The sequence below is a fragment of the Rhipicephalus microplus genome, unplaced genomic scaffold (genome assembly GCF_043290135.1).
Source record: "Rhipicephalus microplus isolate Deutch F79 unplaced genomic scaffold, USDA_Rmic scaffold_12, whole genome shotgun sequence".
Lineage (NCBI taxonomy): Eukaryota > Metazoa > Arthropoda > Arachnida > Ixodida > Ixodidae > Rhipicephalus > Rhipicephalus microplus.
The window spans coordinates 46352513-46375956 of NW_027464585.1; the positions used below are offsets into that span (position 1 = coordinate 46352513).

The 23444-nt window shown below is 43.9% G+C and overlaps 1 protein-coding gene across 4 annotated transcripts in view; it reads right to left on the reverse strand.

The window, feature by feature from the left end:
- Positions 1 to 23444, reverse strand: part of LOC119166787 (chymotrypsinogen B) — a 1014345-nt gene that overhangs the window by 418392 nt on the left and 572509 nt on the right. For 3 of the 4 annotated variants that reach the window (XM_075882532.1, XM_075882530.1, XM_075882531.1), the window contains exon 7: positions 9834 to 9890. The exons of the other annotated variant lie outside the window; for it this stretch is intronic. In XM_075882532.1, coding sequence (XP_075738647.1) covers positions 9834 to 9890 — 57 coding nt within the window. The remainder of the gene's footprint in view (positions 1 to 9833; positions 9891 to 23444) is intronic. 4 annotated transcript variants of the gene reach the window in all.

Genomic DNA, 23444 nt, shown 5'->3' on the forward strand with positions numbered 1-23444 from the left:
AGAAATTATTGTTCTTTCCTGCCTTGACGTATTCTAGTATAGTTGATCTGCTACCTTTAGTCGCTGGAGACGTAGAACTGAACCAAGGTCCCACTACATCCGAAGCAATGCTTTTTTGCAGACTAGTTGGTTCATACTTGAAAAATTGATTTGCTGCAGAAACTTGAAGGAAAACAAGAGAAACAGGAAAGAGCGCAGACTACCAACTTTTTATTCTCGTTTCTTGAAGCCAATATATGCGCATGCTACGCTGCACTTCTACGATGCGCACAAAACCAAAGATGCCGCAAACAAAGCAGCCCCAAAACAAATCAATTCAAATGTGACTGCCACCACAATGACAAATGCGAAAAATGGCTAAATTACAAAAGTGATGCCCATCGTAATCTAAACTGCGCATTCCAAAGGTGTACGCTCCCATATAATCTAAACTTATATTTTATTATTTTTTGCATTTTTATTGCACCAAGTATCAACAAAGGCGTGAAAATAGGAAAACTTACTCAAGAGACTCTTGTTTAAAAAACATTTAAAAAGCGCTTAGCACCGAAAAAATCATAAAGTAACAATTTTATAGTCACACCAAGCAGCTCCAAGCGAGCAAACCAAAAGAAACAGTACGCCGAGAGAGTAAAAAAATATATAGTAACAAACATAAATCCTCACAAAACATTACGTAGCGTCGCATGGAAAATAAAACAGTAACACTAATGAACAAAACTAAAGAAGAGAAATTGAAGAGAATACAATGCAAGGCGTTACCAACAACATTACACATGACCATGTATGAATACCATTTCCCGGTCCGAAAGCAAAAGTGAAGGCATGCTTATGCACTTGTCATTAAATTACCTGATAAAGTACGCTTCAATAATCTCCCTTTCATTCTTTTCATGTGCTTTAACCATGACTGATATATTCTCAAACCTTGGGGTGCATCCGCAAGTCCTACAATGGTAATCTCAATGACCACCATTTTTTCTTTTTACGGCCAGACTGTGGTCACGCAAGAGTTCGTTGAGGCAGCGCCCCATCTGCCCTATGTACACTCTCCCACATGACAAAAGGATCAGATATACAACAGCAAAAACACACCTAATGAATACGTTCGCATGCTTTTTTGTGCGTTTAGCCTTCTTCTGTGTAGTCATTAACGAACAGATCTGACTTAACTTTGTAGGCGCTGAAAACAGTACATCAACACCGTACCTATTAGCCACCTTTTTCACATTGTGGGAAACACTATGTAAATACGGCATAACATAAATAGGCCTCTTCTCTCTTTCTTCGACGCATGGACCCCCACCCTTGTAATTTTTAAGAAGGCTTTCGCAAGCACTAGCTAAAGCCTGTGCCGGGTATCCAGCCGCGCCCAGACGAGCTACCTGATTCTCGAAGCTTTCAAACATCAGATGAGGGCAAGACATGTCGAGGGCTGCCGCACAAGCTGACAACGCAATGCCCCTCTTAATCAACTTCAAGTGCGCGCTTTCAAAAGGCAACAAACCTTTCTTCTATCGAGGATTGTATTTGAAGAAGATGTGCTTCCTGGCAAACCTCAGCAGTAGGTCCAGAAACTGGATCTCATTTTCGACCGCCATTTCGTACGTGAACTTCAGGCAAATGGAGTGTCTGTTGAAAACCTCAAGGACACCATTCACAACACCCTGTACACGTTCACATGGTACCTTCCCAAGCACGATAAGGTAGTCGTCCACATACCTGAAGGTGCGAACGACATCAAAATGCGACAGCTCATCCTTCCGGCGTTGGTCGAAGGCTGCCAAAAATATGTCACTGAGGACAGGTGCAAGTGCAGAACCGATATAAATTCCAGCTTTTTGGACGTAGGTGCCCTCCCGCTGGCTGATTGCAGTAGACTCGCGGTATAATTTCAAAAGTTCCAGAAAGTTATTCACGGAGATACCATGCTTGTTTTGGAAATTAACTTCCCCGAATTCGTCGATTGCACTCCTGACAGCATCAAAAAGCGCATGTTGCATTGAGTAAAAAAGTTCTTCCTCATCAATTGAAAAAGCCGTGGACGCCACTGGTAAGCCTTCCTTCAAAGTAGAAACGATTTCCGAAGAACTTCGCACTAAGAAAGGGTCACCACTGTTAAGAGAACCAAGTATGCCTTGTAGGTACTGTGACACTATCCTTTGCCAGCTGCCCTTCTCGGACACATTGAGGCGTAGCGGGTAGTCACACTTGTGTGTCTTGCAAGTGAAAAATGACTGTAGCGTCACATTGCTTGCTTTTACCACTTCTCCGGAGAGCGCATGAAGGTTCATTTTTTTCAACAGTTTTTGTACCATGGTCTTTTGTTTATTTGGACAGAAATGCACCTCCTCTAAGTTTTTGCACACTGCATCTGGTGCCTTGTCCTAGTACATCCTTTCAGGCGGAATCACAAATCCTCCCTCTTTGAGGTTAAAACCATCAAATTTCTTTCTTTGAGAGCCTAGACGACGAATATTAAAAGAGGCCTAGGAACCCGCTGATCACTCAAGGTTTTCACCAAAAAATCTATTCCATCCCTGATGGCCCTCTGCTGGTCCAGCTTTTGTATACGTTGGCCAAATCGATGCACATGGGACAACATTTTAGGACGCGTTGAACGGGGTCGGAAACTGCATTTGGGACCCTTTTTGAGGACGTGCTCCACTGTTGCAGGATTCCTTACGTTTCCCAGGTAAGTGACACTACTGCCTTGTGCGGCCAGTCATGGTTTTAAAGTAAAGGTTGACCTGACGTTCTGCCACAAGAACTCCGCCAACTGATTCGCCTTCCTTTTGTGCTTTGCGAACTGTTCCTGGCTTGTATCGCAACCACAGTACTCTTGGAGTACTACCCTGAGCCAGTCAAGATAGGATCGCACTTGTCTCAACAATTCAGACTTCTTCAGCTTGCAAACTCTCTTGGCGTGGCCCCAGGATGGCTCCAGAGTGCCTAAAAGTACAGTCACTTCAATTGGAACGTATTTCTTTTTTAATCAGAAGGGCAGGTATTGAGACATGCAGGTGGACTGTGCGACAAGGTTCACGCAAGCCATAGCAGCTCGTGCCTTCTTCAGGCAACGTAGGAAAGAGTCCGCAGAACTAGAAATTTGTTAAAGCGATACTCTTTTGCAGATTGGTTGGTTCATACTTGAAAAATTGATTTGCTGCACAAATTTGAAGGAAAACAAGGGATACAGGAAAAACCTCAGACTACCAACTGTTTATTGACGTTTCTTGAAGCCAATATATACGCATGCTACGCTGCACTTCCACGATGCGCACAAAACCAAAGATGCCACAAACAAAGCCGTCCCAAAACAAATCAATTCAAATGTGACTGCAACCACTTTGACAAATGCGAAAAATGGCAAAATTACAGAAGTGATGCCAACCACGATATAAACTGCGTATTCTCAAGGTGTTCACTCCTATTTATTCTAAACATATCCTTTATTATTTTTTTGGAATTTTATTGCACTAAGCATCAACAAAGGCGTGAAATTATGAAAGCGTACTCTCGAGACTCTTGTTTAAAAACATTTAAAAAGCATTTAGCACCGAAAAAACAATAATGTAACAATTTTATAGTAACTCCAAGCAGCCGCAAGTGAGCAAACCCAAAGAAGCAGTACGTTGAGAGTAAAAAATTCCGCCATATCCACGAAGTGAATGATGATGAGTGGGCGAAGCTCCGGAGGTAAACCTGGTAAACCATGAATCCTCTGTACATTTTGCCCACTCGATTTTATTACATCGCTCCCCCTAGCGTACGTCGCCGCACTAAATCGAACGATTGCCTTCAACCAATGACACGCGTCATATGTGACATCATTCCTATTTTATTAGATCTCGCGTCTTTCATCAACTAGAAGTACCGCTTTCTAGTTTATAACATCTTGCATCTTTTCATCATCAGCTACAAGTACCACCATCTAGTAAACACTACAAGAACTAAACGAGAGGTGGCTACATACAGGAGATGGTACCACCATCTAGTGAACACTGCAAGAACTAAACTAGAGGTGGCTACATACAGGGGACGGTACCGCCATCTAGTGAACACTGCAAGAACTAAACTAGAGGTGGCTACATACAGGCTACAGGGGACGCACAGCCCACGCCCTAAGGAGCTTCGCCCCTAAAACGATATAACAAACACTAAACCTTACAAAACATTACGTAGCGTCGCATGGGAATTAAAACAGAAACACTGATGAACAAAACATAAGAAGAGAAATAGAAGAGAACACAATGTAACGCGTTAACCACAACATTACACATCACCATGTAGGAAGACCATTTCCCTGTCCGAAAGTGAACCTTGTCGCACAGTCCATCTGCATGTCTCGATATCTGTCCTAGTGGTAAAAAAAGAAATACGTTACAATTGAAGTAAAAGCACTTTTCAGCGCACTGGAGCCATCCTGGGGTCACGCCAAGAGAGTTTGTAAGCTGATGAAGTCTGAATCGTCGAGACAAGTGCGATTCTATCTTGACTGGCTCAGGGTAGTAATCCAAGAGGACTGTGGTTGTGATACAGGCCAGCAACAGTTCGCAAAGCACAAAAGGAAGGCGAATAAGTTGGCGGAGTTCTTGTGGCAGAACGTCAGGTCAACCTTTACTTCAAAACCATGACTGGCTGCAACAGGTAGTAGTGTCACTTACCTGGGAGACGTAAGGATTCCTGCAACAGTGGAGCAAGTCCTCAAAAAGGGTCCCAAATGCAGTTTCCGACCCCATTCAACGCGTCCTAAAGTGTTGTCCCATGTGCATCGATTTGGCCAACGTGTACAAGAGCAGGACCAGCAGAGGGCCATCAGGGATGAAAAGACTGTTTGGTGAAAACCGTGAGTGATCAGCGGTTCCTAGGCCTCCTCTTAGATTAGTCGTCGACGCACTCAAACAAAGGAATTTGATGGTTCTAACCTCAGATAAAGAGGGAGTACTCGTGGTTCTTCCTGAACGGATGTACGAGGACAAGGCACTAGATGCAGTGTGCAAAATCATCAAGGAGGTGCATTTTTGTCAAAATGAACGGGAGACCATGCTACAAAAACTGTTGAAAGAAATGAACCTTGATGCGCTCTGCAGAGAAGTGGTAAAAGCAAGCAATGTGGCGCTACATTCATTTTTCACTTTCACAATGCACAAGTGTGACAACCCGCTACGCCTCAATGTGTCCGAGAAGGGCAGCTGGCAAAGGGTAGTGTCACGGTACCTACAAGGTATACTAGGTACCCTTAACAGCGGTGACCCTTTCTTAGTGCGAAGTTTTTCAAAAATCCTTTTTACTTTGAAGGAAGGCTTACCGGTGGGGTCCTCGGCTTTTTCAATTGATGTGGAAAAACTTTTTTACTCAATTTCACATGCCGCGCTTTTTGATGCTGCCCGGAGTGCAATCGATGAATTCGGGGAAGTTAATTTCCAAAACAAGCATGGTATCTCCGTGAATAACATTCTGGAACTTTTGAAATTGTACTTTGAGTCCACTGCATACAGCCACCAGGAGGGTACGTACGTCCAGAAAGCTGGAATTTATATCGGTTCTGCAGTTGCGCCTGTCCTCAGTGACATATTCTTGGCAGCCTTCTACCAACGCCTGAAGGATGAGGTGTCCCATTTTGATGTCGTTCGCACCTTCAGGTATGTGGACGACTACCTTATCGTGCTTGGGAAGGTACCATGTGAACATGTAAAGGGTGTTGTGAAAGGTGTCCTTGAGGTTTCAACATACACTCCAGTGGCCTGAAATTCACGCACGAAATGCCGGTCGAAAATGAGATCCAGTTTCTGGACTTACGGCTGAGGTTTGCCAGGAAGCACAGCTGCTTCAAATACAATCCGTGATCGAAGAAAGGCTTGTTGCCTTTTGAAAGCGCGCACTCGAAGTTGATTAAGAGGGGCATTGTGTTGTCAGCTCGTGCGGAAGCCCTCGACAAGTCTTGCCCTCATCTGATGTTTGAAAACTTCGAGACTCAGGTAGCTCGTCTGGGCGCGGCTGGATACCCGGCACAGGTTTTAGCTAGTGCTTGCGAAAGCCTTCCTATAAAATACAAGGGCGGGGGTCCAAGCGTTGAAGAAAGGGAGAGGAGGCCTATTTATGTTATGCCGTACTTACATAGTGTTTTCCACAATGTAAAAAAGGTGGCTAACAGGTACGGTGTATGTACTGTTTTCAGCGCCCACAAAGTTAGGTCAGATCTGTTCGTTAATGACTAAACAGAAGGCAAAATGCACAAAAAAGCATGCGAACGTGTTCATTATGTGTGTTTTTGCTGTTGTATATCTGATCCTTTTGTCGTGTGGGAGGGTGTACATAGGGCAGACGGGGCGTTACCTCAACGAACGCTTGCGTGAGCACAGTCTGGCCGTAAAAAAAATGGTGGTCATTTAGATTTCCACTGTAGGACATGCGGATGCACTCCCAGGTTTGAGAATGCGTCAGTCATGGCTAAGGCACGTGAAAAGACTGAAAGGGAGATTATCGTAGTGTAATTTATCAGGCAATTTGATGACAAGTGCATAAGCATGCTTTCATTCTCTATTTCGGACAGGGAAATGGTCTTGCTACACGGTCATGCGTAATGTTGGGGGGAACGCCTTGCATTGTGTTCTCTTCTTTGTTTTGTTCCCTTCTTTTGTTTTGTTCATGAGTGTTTCTGTTCAATTTCTCATGCGACGCTATGTAATGTTTTGTAACGTTTTATGTTTGTTACATATAATTTTTTTTACTCTCTCGGCGTACTGCTTCTTCAGGTTTTCTCACGTGGGGCTGCTTGGAGTGACTATAAAACTGTTATTTTGTTGTTTTTTCGGTGCTAAGCGCTTTTTAAATATTTTTTAAACAAGAGTCTCTAGAGTACGTTTTCATATTATCACGCCTTTGTTGATGCTTGGTGCTATAAAAATACAAAAAATAATAAAAGATAAGTTTAGATTAATAAGAGCGTACACTTTGGAAATACGCAGTTTAGATTGAGGTGGGCATCACTTTTGTAATTTTGCCATTTTTCGCATTTGTCATTGTGGTGGCCATCATATTTGAATTGATTTGTTTCGGGACGGCTTTGTTTTCGGCATCTTTGGTTTTGTGCGCATCGTGGAAGCGCAGCGTATCATGCGTATATATATATGCTTCAAGAAACGAGATTAAATAGTTGGTAGTCTGCGCTTTTTTCTGTCTCCTTTGTTTTCCTTCAAGTTTTTTCAGCAAATCAATTTTTCACTATAGCCGATCTGTCGCGCTCTCTGGCTTCGGTTCTGGAGACAGTTCGCAGAATCGAGGAAGGTCACAACGCTATACTGCGGGAACTTCAGGGCGTAAAATAAAACAGGTCGCGACTGACCTTGAAATCAAGAGTTTAAATGAAACGGTGGGGATACTAGATGCGGCCTACTCTCCGGTCACTCCTAGGGAAACGAATGCCTCAAATGTTTCTGACCTCGCCCATCAACTAAAAAGCATAACGTCATGGTGTGAAGATAGCGAAAACAGAGTGCGATATTCCAATACACTTTCTTGGCATTGAAGATGATGAGAAGGAAGATTGGACGGCGAGTGAACTAAAGATCATAACTTTCTGTTCCAAAAATCTTTACTCACAATGACTGGCTCACTATTTCATAGGGTACATAGATTAGGTCGCTTTGCTCCACACAAGTGTCGGCCTACAATAGCCAAATTGACCGCGTTCAAGGACAAGCAAACCATTCTGGCTTCTGGCCGCAAACTAAAAGGGTCAAAATTTGAAGTAAGTGAAGACTCTTCGCCTTCAGCCCGCAATGCAAGATGGAATTTCCAGGAATTTGCCAGAACAAAGACTAAACCTTATAGATTATCGGTTGATAAGCTCCGAATAGATAGACATACGTTTTTGACTCTTCCTTGAACTCTGTTGTTTTAGCTTCACAATAGCTAGAAAGAGGAATAGGTGCGGTCGTAGTGAACCTTCAAAACACACCTCCACTTTTCTGCTATCAGTTTTATTCACTAACATCAGAAGTCTTGTATTGAAATGTGACGAAGTTTCACTTTTCCTTGATGATAGCTGTCCAGAGGTCATAGCACTTATAGAGACTTGGTTGTGCCCTAATATCAGGGACGAGAAATTGTTGCTTGACGAGGACTACACCATTTATGAGCGTGACTGCACACAAAAGAGAGGTGGAGGGGTACTGCTGGCTAATAAGAATGACATCGCATCATTGGTAATTGATACGTTCTCTGATTTGAAAATAATATGGGCAGCATGTAGAGCTCACGCCAAGAACATACTAATAGGTGTTTGCTACCGTCTACCCGATGCTAGTCCGCTATTCCAAGATGATTTTGAAAGAGCATCTCGGCCGCAATCAAAGGATGTCCTACGGATCACGTGTACCTATTTAGTGACTTTAACTTACCCAACATCGACTGGCCCACTTTATTATCACCCTGGCAAATTTCAACTGATTTCATTAACTGTTCATTGGATTTCAATTTTTCGCGAGTGGTAAATAAACCCACACGTGGTAATAATATTTTAGATTTGGTGCTAGCCACCACCCCTGATGCGATAGGCACAATCAAATAATGTGATGATTGTGGTGACTACAATATCCTACAACTCACCATGCACAAACCAGTACGAAAAATAGGTTCCATGGCAGCCTTTTATCACAAAGTACTTCGTGGAAAGGATACCATTATCCATGGTAAATGAATACAAGTATCTTGGCGTTGTCATCAAAAGCACACTATCGTGGAATCATCATGTTCGCATGGTATCAGTTAAAGCCAGTCGCGTGATGAACTTCCTACGCCGCAATTTCAGAACCGCCCCCTCTATTCTCAAACACGTTCTTTACGTGTGAAATGTACGCCCGATTTTTGAATATGCTTGCACTGCCTGGGACCCGGCCACACAAGTTAAATATTGATGCATCGGAGTACATTCAGAAACGTGCCGCCCGGTTTTTGACGGGTGATTACGACTTCACCAGAAGGTCTAGCAAAATTGTTAGTTCACTTGGTTAGCGGTTACTCTCCTTAAGGCGTAAATATTTCAGGCTATGTCTTTTCTACAACCTTATAAACGGCAAAACTTGGATCGATAAAAACAAATACATTAGACCACCAACATGCATCTCATCACGACGGGACCATCCTGTGAAAGTATGTGAATATAAGTGCCGAACATCAACAAATGCAAATACGTTTTTTTTTCTAAAACAATACACGAATGAAACAGTCTTCCAAAAAACATTGCGACCGCCCCTTCCACAGCGTTTTCTTCCCTTTTAAAGGAGTATGTGGTTCACACAATGATACTGTATGCTCTGGTTTTGGTATATTTTATTTGTTTTTATTTTTTGTGCGCCGTGCAATTCAACTAGTCCCCATTGATTTAAATGTACCTTGAATTTCTAAAGCCCCCTAGAACAATGCCCTTAGAGGGCGCTATAGATATCAGTATAAATAAATAAATAAAAATAAAAAGTTCTTTCGTAACTACAATAGAGCGGACTATAGAGGCATGATCAATGAATTAGCTGTCTTCTTCCAACAGTCTTTTATACAGTATTTCTCTCTGCAGTCTGGGGCTGAAGATTGGCTTGCATTTAGGAACAAAATGTCCGATTTATAGGACAGGTATGCGCCTCTTATCACTATTGCTCACAATAACAAAAATCTGTAGTTCACTTTATCACTGCGCAAACTGCGAAATAAAAAGAAGCGGTTATACACTGCAGCCTAACATTCATCCAATGCGTCTTCTTGAGAAAGGTACAAGACATGCCTAAAAGAATATTCATCAGCTATAAGTTTCGCGAAAGGCAAGTACTACTCACCTGACCTACCCTCCCTCTTGCACTCAAACCCATGAAAGTTCTGGCCCACCATATCTCCTGGAAATGAATCGCGGCAAATCTGTTTCTTCAATGACGACAACACACTGCTAACGGATGAGCCATGCTCACACGAGTTCAACAAGTTTATTTTTCATCGGTATTTACTAAATAAGATCACCTAAACGTGCCTTTTGTTTCAGATTTAAGTTATCCTTACATGACACCAATAACGGTCGCTGAGGATGGAGTTGCGGGTCTCATAGATAACGTTAATCTATCAATATTGCTGGGTGTGGATAATTTAAACCCTAAGACTTTGAAAAACATCATACCCCTTTCAAGTGAAATACTGCGCAGAATATTTAATCAATCATTGTCTACCGGACAACTACCTAAAGACTGAAAGGTTGCCAAGCTTATTCCGGTATTCAAAGTTGGAAAGAAAAATCAACCAGACAACTACCGCCCCATTTCCCTAACTTGCATTTCCTGTAAAATGCTAGAGCACGTAACAGCATCACACATCTACCACCACTTGGAGACCAATAGTTGTTTTTTCATAAATCAACATGGATTTCGTAAAGATATGTCATGTGATACGTAATTGCTTGAACTTGCCCTTTAACATGGAGAACAATCTACAAATCGATAGCATTTTTTTTTACTTTTCCAAAGCTTTTGACCGGGTGGCCCATTGTCGATTGTTTTCCAAATGAAGTTCCGTCAGATTGGACTCTACAAGCTTATCTTGGATTTGAAATTTCTTATCATCTCGCCAACAATTCACCGTAATTAATAACTGTGCTTCACCCTTAGCTGATGTAACTTCCGGAGTCCCTCATGGTAGCATTCTAGGCCCTTTACTTTTCCTTATTTACATTAATGACCTGCCCAATAACATTTCCTCGTGCATTAGATTATTTGCCGATGAGTGCATCATTTATAGAAAAATAACATGTCCCGATGATTACCACGTCCTGCAAAATGACATTAACCGTATAAAAATGTGGTGTCAAAAATGCCTCATGGTATTGAACTCTGAAAAATGTAAACTGATTTCTTTCACCCGCGAACAATCGAACTCTAATTTTTTCTAAATCATTAAAAACTCTCTCATATCTCGTGTTCCGTTATTCAAGTATCTAGCAATAGACTTGACTCAATCTTTCATGGCGCCCCCACATTACCGCTCTCTGGGCTAAAGCATCACAAACGCTTGAATACACTCGTCGTAACCTTCGTAAATCGCCCCCTAACATTTGCAAGTTAGTGTACCTTACCTTCATTCGCCCACAGTTAGAATCGGCGTCATCTCTTTGATCCCCTTATCAAGACTACATAATTACTAACCTAGAGCTTGTTCAAAACCGTGCCGCTCGTTTCATTACTGAAAGTTACGAACGAAAATCCAGTATTACTAAAATAAAACTCGAACTTTCACAGCACCCTCTTAAGGTCCCCGGTGTATTTCCCTTTTATGCCTGCTTCGTGGATATGTTCAAAACAGCAGGCCTCATTCTCTCCCTTTGAAAACCCCACTGCGCATGTCTAGGCGCCTCCATAATCAGGGCAGTTTTGAGCGCATCTTCGGCAATACAAGAATGGTTATTTGTTCTGCGCTGCCACACGCCATCCAGCTTTGGAACGATCTCCCTGGTGATGTAACTTCGATCACAAATTGCAAAGCCTTTCACTACCGCCCTCTCAAACATTTCATGTTTATGTAGTTATTTCTCATTTATTCTCTCTAGATGTGTAATCTTATGTTTTAAATTGTTTAACGTTGTATTATGTCAAGTTGTAGTATTGTAAACGCTGCCAAAATTTGCTTTATTTTACAACCATTGACAGTTCATGTTAATTACGTTTGTATTTTGTGCGCGCTCTTTCTTTTTTTAGTTTTTCTCTTGGGGTGTTTCTATTGCTTTTCTGGCGGTCCTTCACATCACAGCGCACTTTTCAGATTGTATCGTTTTGACTTCACCTTTTTCTATATTCATCACATGTCATATTTTACCATGTATTGCCCCCCTTACAAAAGGCTCCGATAAGGAGCCTGTACGGTATTGTGAATAAATAAATAAAAAAATATTAAAGAAGTAACACGAGGGAAGGCATGCTGCAAGTACTGAAGCTTCTTGATGAGATTTCCCATGACAGAAATCTGTACGTGAGAGGGGCACCCAGCATTCAGAAGTCGTTCTGCTTGTTATTTAAATCTAGCTGCCATTAGATGTGGACGAGACTTTTAGAAAGCATCACTAAAGCACAAGTCTAGAATGCCTCGTTTTACGAGCGTGGTGTGGGCGGAGTGATATGGAAGCAAGTGTCTGTTGCTCCTTGGCTTGTGTGTGGTCTAGGTGAAAACAACAAGTGTGGTCTAGTTGAAAAATGAGAGCGATATCTAAAAATCTGAGAGTGTTATTGAGAGGTAACTCATGAGTTGAAACAAGAGGAATAAACCACTCCTTGATGAAGTTGAAGAAGTGTAGGGCACAAGAAGTAGGATAACAATCAAAAAGAATGGGGAAGTCGTCAACAAATCCGAAAACTCGCACGATTCTGTTGTCACTAAGGTCACCGGGAGCTGTTCTGTCGAGCTTGGCTAAAAACAAGTCACTTAAGATTGGAGCAATACATGACCCGATACAGATTCACTCCTTTTGAAGGTGGGACTTCCCGTTTCATTGAATAAAAATATATTTAAAATGAAAGGATAAAAGTTCTAAAAAGCTACTAGATGATACACCAGCACTGTTCTGAAATGTTTTGCTACCAATCTTGTCAATACACTCTTGTACGCAACTAAGATTAGATTCATGTGGTAACGAATATTACAGATCTTTTACGCCAATGGAAAAACCACAAATGTGCTGAACGGAACGCGGTCGGATGAAATAAAGAACTTGACCGGAATTTTTCATGAGAAACAGGTCCTCTACTGCTAAAAGACCGAGTTTACTTTGTAAAAACAGCGCAACACTTTTTTGCCACGTGCCATTTTCTGAAATAATAACACGAAATGTTTTTTCTGACATGTGTTTTCACGCTGAAGAATACCTCAAGAAAATCTTTTTTGCTATTTGCTATGCCACTAACAAGTTCACTGAGGTCAAGCTTTTTACACATCTTTTTTGACTGAGATTTAACTTTAGAAATAACAAGATTATCGTTGCTTTTGAAAATTGATGAAACAGCTTCACTTGCTTTGGAATTTAAAAGCGTGTAAGAAAGGACGGTCGCCCCGCCATGGTGGTCTAGTGACTAAGGTACTCGGCTGCTGACCCCCAGCTCACGAGATCGAATCCCAGCTGTGGCGCCTGCATTTCCGATAGAGGCGTAAATGTTGTAGGCCCGTGTGTTCAGATTTGGGTGCACGTTAAAGAACCCCAGGCGATCGAAATTTCTGGAGTCCTCCACTACGGTGTCTCTCATAATCATATGGTAGTTTTGGGATGTTAAACTCCACTTATAAATCAATCAAGAAAGAATGGCATACTCTCCTTCCTTGTCGGCGGGGAGCATGCAGGGCGAGGGCGTGTTCCTTGAGGTATGCTTCCACTTTTCTCAGTGGCAACTTGGAAGAGTGTTGTTTCGAACAATGGAGCACATCAACTCCTGTTACAACACATTGGTCGTGTTTCGAGTCACTTGCCTTCCCAGAAATTTCGTGGACCAAGGAGAGCTTTTCAGGTACGGAAAGCCTTGGCTCAACCGCAAACTTCGGTCCAAGCGACAGGGCTTCTACCACGTCCGGGAAAAATTGTCTCCAGCTTGTGAACGCTGCTCTTGCTTTTTAGGGGCGAAGCTCCTTATAGCGGCACTCGTTCGTCCCTCGTAGTCATAGTCGAAGTGTGTAACCAGTCTTACGCTTTGACCTCAGAGGTGGTGCCGGTGGGAGATTTCTCCTGTGCGCTGTTGAACAATAAAAAAAATTTGCAGCGTGCGCGTTAACTAAAAGCCGAATTCTTCTAGTGAAGAGTCCGACGGAATCCCGTCTGGTCGGGGACAAACATAGTGCAAAATAACAAAAACAAAATCGCTGACCAAGGTGAAATACACAAAACTTAAAAGGACGTTTTGGCTCGCCACACGGGGAGCAAGACTGAGCAAGGTTCCCATGTGGGGAGCCAAAACGTCTTTTTGAGTTTTGTGTATTTCACCTTGGTCGGTGTTTTTGTTTTTGTTATTTTGCACCCAATTCTTCTGTCTCTCATTCCCCATTAGCAGCCATTGGCATTTTCCAGTAGGAAACGTTAGTAGAAGTATTAAAAGCCGACTTCTGCTGTCTCTCAGTCCAAGTAGCAGCCATTCTTTACCTCCAAGATAGTGCCTGGTGAGATTTCTCGTGTGCGTGATTAAACAATAAAACATCTTTGTTCAAAACACCGTTGATTGACGAAATAAACCAACGAAAGATGCCAAATGTTTTGTAAAAGCGAAACGAAAAGGCGCCAGATGTTTCCAAAGCAAAACAAAAGACGCCAGCCCACAACGCCACTCTTGCCTAAAGACGCCAACTGTTTTCTAAACCAATAGTTTTATAACCAAACCATATCGATACAAGTTTGTAGTTGCCGATGCTCGTTGCCGTCGGTGTGTGCTCCTAGAGATAAGGATGCTGAAATGCGGGCGCGCAGGGCAGCGGCGGCGTGCACGCAGACAGGACTCTGAAGTGAGAGCACGCGAGGCAGAAGCGCGCCGAGAAGCTGCGCAACGTCGCCGCCAAGATCCTTCTGTACGGGAACAAGAAGCCACATCAGCAAGGCAGCGTCGACAAGATCCCGCCGTACGTGAGCAAGAAGCTGCAGCGGCACGTCAGCGTCGGGAAGATCCTTCCGTACGGTTACAAGAGTCCACATCAGCAAGGCAGCATCGGCAAGATCTTGCTGTACGGGAACAAGAAGCCACATCTGCAAGTCAGCGTCGGCAAGATCCCGCCGTACGTGAACAGCGCTCTGTCTCTACTGTCCTCCTTTTTCCCAAGTTTTTGCGCTGCCCTTTCCATGTGAGCACTATGAACCCACTAGCCCAAACCAAAGTACTTCTCGTGAACAAGAAGCTGCAGCGGCATGTCAGCGTCGGCAAGATCCTGCTGTATGGGAACAAGAAGCCAAATCAACAAGGCAGCGTCGGCAAGATCCCGCCGTGCATGAACAAGAAGCTGCAGCGGCACGTCAGTGTCGGCAAGATCCTTCCGTACGGGAACGAGAGGCCGAGGCAGGTCGTCAACGTCGCGAAGCAGATCTTGAAAACGTTCGACAATGGGAAGTGGTGAAGAAGCGCGCATATCGCCAGGCGAATCAACGGAAGAAAATTTCACGGTATTACTTCCAGGATCCATCATGCTAGGAAGAGCAACCACTATTACACAGAACACACCACACAAGCGCTTAACTACTGTTGTGTGTTCTGTGTAATAGTGGCTGCGCTTCCTAGCAAGAAGGATCCTTACCAACTGGACCGATACAGTTGTTTACTTCCAGGAGCTTCGCCCAATCTGATCATCATTCACCTTGTGGATCTGCCATCAATTTTTTCACTTTGTTGGAAGTAAGCGTTCTCCTCTTTCCCTTCCCTTGTGCTGTGTTTCTCCTATTTTACGCGATACATCTATATTTGTCTTACCAACACGCCCAATTTTATACTCTATGCAAGGAGTTTGGTCAGAAACCTGTGTGACTTTGCGTGGCTCGCGCTTAGCTTTCATTGTTGTAAACGCTCGTGCGAGACAAGCACACACGCACCTGCAGAGCGTCGAGAGAGGCTACAAGTAAAACAACAAGAAATAAGAACCAAGACAAGCTGTATAAGCGGGCATTTGAATGTCTGACGCACAAAGCAGAAAGACGAAAATAAATCATGTCTCAGATGCAAAAATAATCGTTCCATTTCTTAGTGCGAACGCATTCATTGCGAGAATCCTCGCTAGCCTACGCGGCGTTGCACTTGATGTAGGAAACGGAGTATCAGAAAGGACATTGGTAGAACAAATGAACATGGGCTCAGGGGTGTGGCTCTTATGTGGGTGCCATAATAATCTCTTACGATTTTCAAATATGCATAACCCCCTTTCTCCCGCCCTCCCACCAAGTGCGACGCTGAGCTTGATTGTACCGCTACTCGATAATTTGTGTGTTCGTGCGATTACACCACATTTTGAAGAATTTACTAAAGCAAACACTTCATGGGAGCTTAGTTTACCATGACTTCGGCAGGAGCAAAAAGATGGCGAAAGCAAGATGGGAAACGGCGTGAGCCAACCTATGTGTTATCCCACGTCATTCCTTATACTAGGTGGTCTATGTAATTGTCATAAAAGTTTTAGAAAAGTATGGGCTCTAGAAGCTTCTAACTCCTCTATATCAGTGTAAATCATCAGTTGAACAAATGGTCAAAAAGGGGCACTTTATTTAGGTAACCTCTTAATTATAGAGGGCAAACATTAGCTAATAACTTCAGGGTCCTCAGGTTATATTGTCTTGAAATGTGCCTGGTTGAATTAAATCTGAAGCATTTCTTAGCAAACTTCGACGACTTTGAGCGTATCTATCTATCTATCTAGCCGCCTACGACTTTTAGCTCTCCTGGCCGTTTTAATCAAGGTGTATATTGGTCCCTTCATAATGCGCTAGCGGTCATTTTTTTAGCTTCACATTATACTAAGCTTGGCGTTACGTAACGTAAATGGATGACGAAATATATGACTGGTGCAAACATAATAATCCTGACACGCGTGTCATGTAAGAACATGACAACATACCACGCTCATAGTGTGCTCACGGGCGTTTACAAAATTTATACAAAATTTATGTACTAAATTGGGCATCACGTGACGTGAATAAATGAAAAAGTAAACAACACATCCGAACGTGATGATGATGACACGGAAGTATTGTACAGCATCATTACCTTCCACCTCGTAATGTTGTGCTGATTTAAAGTGACATATCAACCTTTCCCATTCGTGCTTCGCATATCATCGATTCTCACTGTACGTGGGATCTGCCAATTTTTTTATAGCGTAAGCTAAATTGGCTAAGGTTGAGCAGTTTCGCGTGGCAAGAAAAAAAAGAAAGGACGCACTCGCGCGACGCTAAAGCAAGCCAATTTCGTCGCTAAAGAAAAAAAATAGCAGCATATCCACGGAGTGAATGATGGAGAGTGGGGCGAAGCATCCGTCTGTCCATTCGTTCTTGCTTCCGTCCGTTCATGCGTCCATCCGTGTGACCACCCGTGCGTGCGTCTGTTCATGCGTCCGCACGTCCATCTGTGTGTCCGTCCCTGCATTCGTCCATGTATCTGCCCCTACATTCGTCCATGCAGCCGCCCCTACGTCCGTTCATGCGTCCATTCATGCATCTGTCTATGTGTCCGTTCGTCCATCTATTCAACACTCCAAGTACCACCATCTCGCATCTTTTCATCATGCCCCGCCGCGGTGGTCTAGTGGCTAAGGTACTCGGCTGCTGACCCGCAGGGCGCGGGTTCAAATCCCGGCTGCGGCGGCTGCATTTCCGATGGAGGCGGAAATGTTGTGGGCCCATGTGCTCAGATTTTGGTGCACGTTAAAGAACCCCAGGTGGTCTAAATTTCCGGAGCCGTCCACTACGGCGTCTCTCATAATCATATAGTGGTTTTGGGACGTTAAATCGCACACATCAATCTTTTCATCATATATTCCCCATATAGAAGCACCGCCATCCAGCGGACATTTCAAGGACTAAACGAGAGGTGGCACACGCACACTTTCTTACAGCTTGCGCTTCGTGTCTACTTCCCACCTTTACCCACCTCGACTTCATGGTACATACTAGTTCACTGAATTCTTGGCACTGCGGCCCAACGCTCACTAAACCTTTCTAAAACGAAGGAGGTTACGCCCGGTGAGTATAACGTAGCAACTCTTTCTTGTCAGATGTTTTTCAATGTACATGGGTCTGCCGTTGGGGGCTGAGCCACTCGGACGCCTCTCGAATGGGCTCTGCCAGTTTTTCACTTTCGCGGCTGAATAAGGACAACCACGGGATTCAAGACCATCACAGCTGTCGCCAGACGATCACCCGATTCGTTCGATGCCAGGATATACCAGGTGGGCCTACTTTTTTTAGAGCCGTGACACTTCCTTTAAGTTCCCACAACGGCGTCGCCCTAGCTACGCCATCGCAGTGCCGACGCAATGCAATCGATGCGCTGGAAACTAGGCGACAAGCCAGGCCCTCGGCTTGTTCGAAGCCTGCGAAATGGATGTTGTGAAAATTGCGGGGGAGATGCTGTCTCCCGAAGAGTACAACGACACTCAAGGATGGTTTGCGGCCCATGAACGACGCAAGAAGGCGAAGGACAAGAGAAACGCGGAACCAGCCACGAACGTGGGAGGTGCGTCCATGGAGGCGTCTTGGAGACTGAAGGATTTTTGCATCGCCGGCCAGTGCCAAAAGAACCGCAACTACCAGAAGACGATTACAAGGTTGTAATACGCCCAGGAGGAGGTCTGGACTTGACGCGACAGAGTCTAGCGCTCATAAGAGACTGTGTTCTACGAGCGGCAAAACTACAGCCTGACATTGCTGGGGAAGATACTCTCAGAATCAACATGCGACAAAATACCATGATCATGAGCACACCTAGTCTGGCCAATGCGAATAATACAGCAACATCAAGGAAATTATGATCAATGACAAGAGCTATGCTACAGCCGCTTATGTAACAGCACCAGAAAACACATCCAAAGGGGTTATCCACGGAATACCGAAGTATGATAATCAAGAAGGCATAGAAAAAAGCTTGGTCAATCAGAGGAACCCGACGATTCTACATGCTTGACGTATAGGACTTACGGACTCAGTGGTCATTGTTTTCGAAGGGTTGTTTGTGCCATATTTTGTATACTACCGTGGTGCCGAATATAGGTGCTTCTTATACAAGAAGCCATATGAAACATGCACTACTTGTATTCGAATTGGACATCGGGCGGATGTCTGCCCACAGCCTGACAGCAAGAAATGCCGCGGTTGAAGGGTGCGCAATCCAACTGAAAACCACCAGTGCGTCCCTAGGTGCAGCCTTTGCGGGAAAGGTCATCTTACAGAAAAAAAAATGCAAAGAACGGTTTAGGACCCCGTACCTTTTTAAGAAAAGATGGTGGGAAAAGGAACAACAACAAGGCGATGAACGAAGAGAAATGAAGATTTTGTCGTACACTGGAGCAAAACAGGCATGGAGGGAAGGGTATTCACCAGAAAATCCAACGGAGGAGAATGGCAACGCCACCCAGGACAGAGGGGGACGACGCAGAGATCGTTCCAGCTCCTTCCCGCGACTCGCCGAAGGGGAAAGAGAAGGGACTCAACACGAACCCAGATCCACATTCAGATCAAGGTCCACTCGTCAACACAGATCCAGGTCACGGGCCAAATGCAAGACAAGGGCAACGACATCACCTCAAGGACAGTCCCACGAGGGTCCTGGCGGCGGTCGGGGCAGTCAACAAATGGTGAGCTAGGTGGGCGAGTTACCAGGGGAGTCTCTCCGGTCTGGGAGTTTGCCTGAGGTTGTGGCAGAAGGGTCCACCCTAGGTCAAGAACTAAACCATATTAAGAAAATGCTAGAGCAACTCTCCCGTGAAAACGCGAAACAGAGGGACGAAATAAAACAACTAAAGGAAGAGAATTCTAAACTCAGGCAAAATCAGCTGCGCGAGTCAACTAGCTCCATAGCATCGTGTAGTCGAATTTTAACTCCAGCGCCTGCACAGGAGTCAGGAGTGCATGCAGTGAAACGAAGAGCAGAGTAAATATCTCCTGTAGAAAATGAAGACCTCTCAAAACCCCTGGAAAAGAAAGTCGAGAATATGCTCGGAGAACTTACTGAGCTAATGCAACAACAATTCACAGGATTGCAGCTGCAGCTTGTAGAAATAAAACAAAGAATAGATAGCATCGAAAATTGACTAACGCTGGTGGAGAACACGCAAACAGATTTGAAGTCTATAGGAGCAGGCCCGTTTAAAACTACTACTAAACCCTACAACCGGCCGACTACGACCGAAGTAATCTAAATGGCAGGGGAAGGGACCATTCCTAGACATGGCACGACGTAATCGGTATAAAATTTGGCAGTGGAACTGTCGTGGGTATCGCCGGAAACGGGGCAACTTACAACAGTTCCTAAACGGAAAGGAGGCACCAGACGTCATCGCCTTACAGGAAACTGGAGGAATGGCTAAATTGTCGAATTACAAATCCTATGGTACCCCTGATGAAAAAACGTCCGTAACAACCCTCGTACGAAGAAATCTCGCGGTGATAGAACATGATACAGAAATCTGCGATGTCGATCATGTTCTTGTTGAGTTAGTTCCATCACAGAAGAGTGGTGAAAGTCTATTCATATTAAATGTCTATAGCAGCTCTAGACAAAAAACCAAATTTAGGTCACTTTTTAGAAAAACGATCAGCATTACTAAAAAGCAAGCGTTGGTTATAGTAGGAGATTTCAACGCGTTGCATGCGGCATAGGGTTATGACAAAGAAAACATCAAAGGTAGAAATCTGTGGGTCGACGCCCAACAGGAGGGCCTTACATTAATAACCGACCCCTTTTTTCCAACTAGGATTGGAAACAGCGTATCCAAAGACACGTCTCCTGACCTCACGTTTACTAAAAATATCATCGAACCTTATTGGCTTATAAACAAGAAAATATGGGCAGTGACCACTATATAATTGAGACCACGTTTAAAGCAGGTCCACGTAAAAGAGGAGGCAACGAATTAAGGATAATTGAATGGAATAGCTTTAGAAAAATCAGAGAGAAGGAAGCATGCGATGTCATTGAAGACTTAGACGAATGGCTAGGGAACCTTAAACAAAATATTCAAATCGCAACTAGGACCATACCAAAAACAGAAGGACTAGAAAGCACAGACAGTAAGCTCCTACATATGTGGGAGGCAAAAAAGAGCCTAAAAACGGTGGAAAACACAAAAACACAACAAACGCCTTAGAAAAAGGATAGCCACCCTCAGTAAAGATATTGAGAAGTACGTGAAGCAACTATGCAGACAACAATGGGAGGAAAAGTGTGATGCGATAGAAAAACAAATAAGTCTCTCTAAAACATGGAACCTGTTAAGATGTCTGATAGACTCGGAAGCGAGCAAGACAGCACAACAACAAAACTTTATTAGACTTGTCCGTAAATACAAAGGCACGGAGGAAGAACTGATTGAAGAAATCAGACAGAGATACATTGGGGATACAACCAAAGAGCAATTAAGCTCGTAGAAAGGTAAAGAAAATGATTCCCTAGACCGACCCTTATTAGAGGCCGAAGTACGATCGGAACTAATGAAACTGAGCCCAACATCAGCCTCGAGCCCCGATGGGATCACGAATAAAACGCTCAGAAACTTAGACAACAAATCTATCACAGCCCTCACCGAATATATGAACAAGTGTTGGGAAAAAGGTAAGATACCCAAGCAATGGAAAACGGCGAAAATCATAAAGATTCCCAAGCCAGGCAATAAACTAGATCTTGATAATCTTAGGCCTATTTCCCTGACATCCTGCGTAGGAAAGTTATTAGAGCATGTCATCCTAACTCGCCTGTCGAATTATATGGAAGACAATGAGCTCTTTCCTCATACAATGGTAGGCTTCAGAGCGAAACTGTCTACACAGTACATTAAGCTTAAGATTAAACACCAAATGATCAATTCGGGTCTTAATACACACGACACAAAGGTAATAGTTGGCCTAGATCTTAAAAAGGCATTTGATAATACATCACATAAAGCTATACTTGCCAATCTTCAAGCGTTAGGGGTAGGAAAAAGAGTATACGATCATATAAAAGACTTTTTAACTGACCGGACTGCAAGAATAATACTAGGCGAAGCAGAATCCCAAGAGTTTAGTCTGGGCAGCAGAGGTACGCCGCAAGGCTCAGTCCTATCCCCCTTTCTTTTTAACGTGGCCATGATAGGTCTCCCTACCAGACTGAAGGAAATTCCAAGACTCCACCATAGCCTCTATGCAGATGACATTACCTTATGTGTAGCAGAGGGTAGTGACGGATACATAGAGAAAACTTTACAAACAGCAGTGAATGTTGTAGAAGAATATGCCAACCATACAGGATTACAATGTTCACCGGAAAAATCGGAACTTCTATAACTCGACATGTAGGGGTCGGAAGAGCATCCAGGAAAAACCTAACATTAAAGTCTTTGTTGGAAAAACGCAAATACCTGCGGTCGAAAGCATAAGAATTCTGGGACTACGAATCAGCTCCAACGGGCACAACGGAGAGGCGATTAGAATACTTGAAACCAGTGCGCAGCAAACTATGCGTCTATTTAAACGAATTGCAAACCGGCACTATGGTATGAAGGAAAATAATATGATAAGACTGGTACAGGCTTTTGTCATCAGTCGTATTGTATATGTGATTCCGTACCTCAGACTGCAAGTGGCCGAGAGAGAAAAGATTGACAGAAGCATAAGACGAGTTTTCAAACAGGCGATCGGACTTCCAATTACTACCTGTAATGATAAATTACTTCAATTAGGGCTTCACAACACATCAGAAGAACTTATAAAAGCTCAAAGAATCGCACAATATGTAAGACTAACGCAGAGTAAAACAGGTAAATCCATATTAGAGGAACTGGATATAAACTACGCAAACCAATTTGGCGCCAAAATATCCCGTATGAAATCAGGAAATGTTTAGTAATCTTACCGATTCCAAAAAACATGCACCCCGAACATCACAAAGCAAGGAGAGCTGAAAGAGCAAAAATATACATAACAACGTAAAAGATTTACCGGAAACAACATACGTAGACGCGGCCAAATACAAAGGAAATGACAACATGACTAAAGCAGTAGTGGACTACAAAGGAAATCATAAGGTCAGCGGCTCCGTGAGAACGAGCTTTGCAGAAGAGGCGGAGGAAGCAGCTATTGCAATGGCCATAGCATCCACTTCGACTTCACTCATTGTTAGCGAGTCGCAGACGGCTGTGAGAAACTTTGCACGAGGGCGAAGATCGCAAATAGCTTTAAGAATATTGGTTGGATGCAAAGACCAACGAACAATAGAAATAGTCTGGGCACCCGCTCACTCCTCCTTGCCCGGCAATGAGGCTGCACATCAGACAGCTCGAGGACTTACAGAGCGAGCCTCTGGATTGCCCTGGTCGAACGGGGAGGACGATGAGAGATTTGAGCGGATGCCACAGAACGAGCGCTCAAAAAGGGCGCGCCGCCAAATTCTCGCGTCGAAACGCCGGAGCCAGGCCGCGAGATCAATGATAAAAAAAGAGAAAAGAAAACAAACATTCAAAGATTCCCGGGCGCGCGACTCTCTCCCTCGGAAGCGTGGGCTCGCCGACGAACCTCCTCACCCGACATTGGCGGCCGAGCAAGCACTCGAAATTTCTACATGGAAAGGGGCGTGGTTTATGCCGGGTTGAGTCATCCGTCGCGGACGGCATTCGAACCGTCTCGCCCTCTCCCCAGCCTTCGCTGCGTATCGCGCCGACGAAACGACGAGAACTTTCTGGAATCTCGCGCGAAAGGTATTTAATGGAGCAGCCGA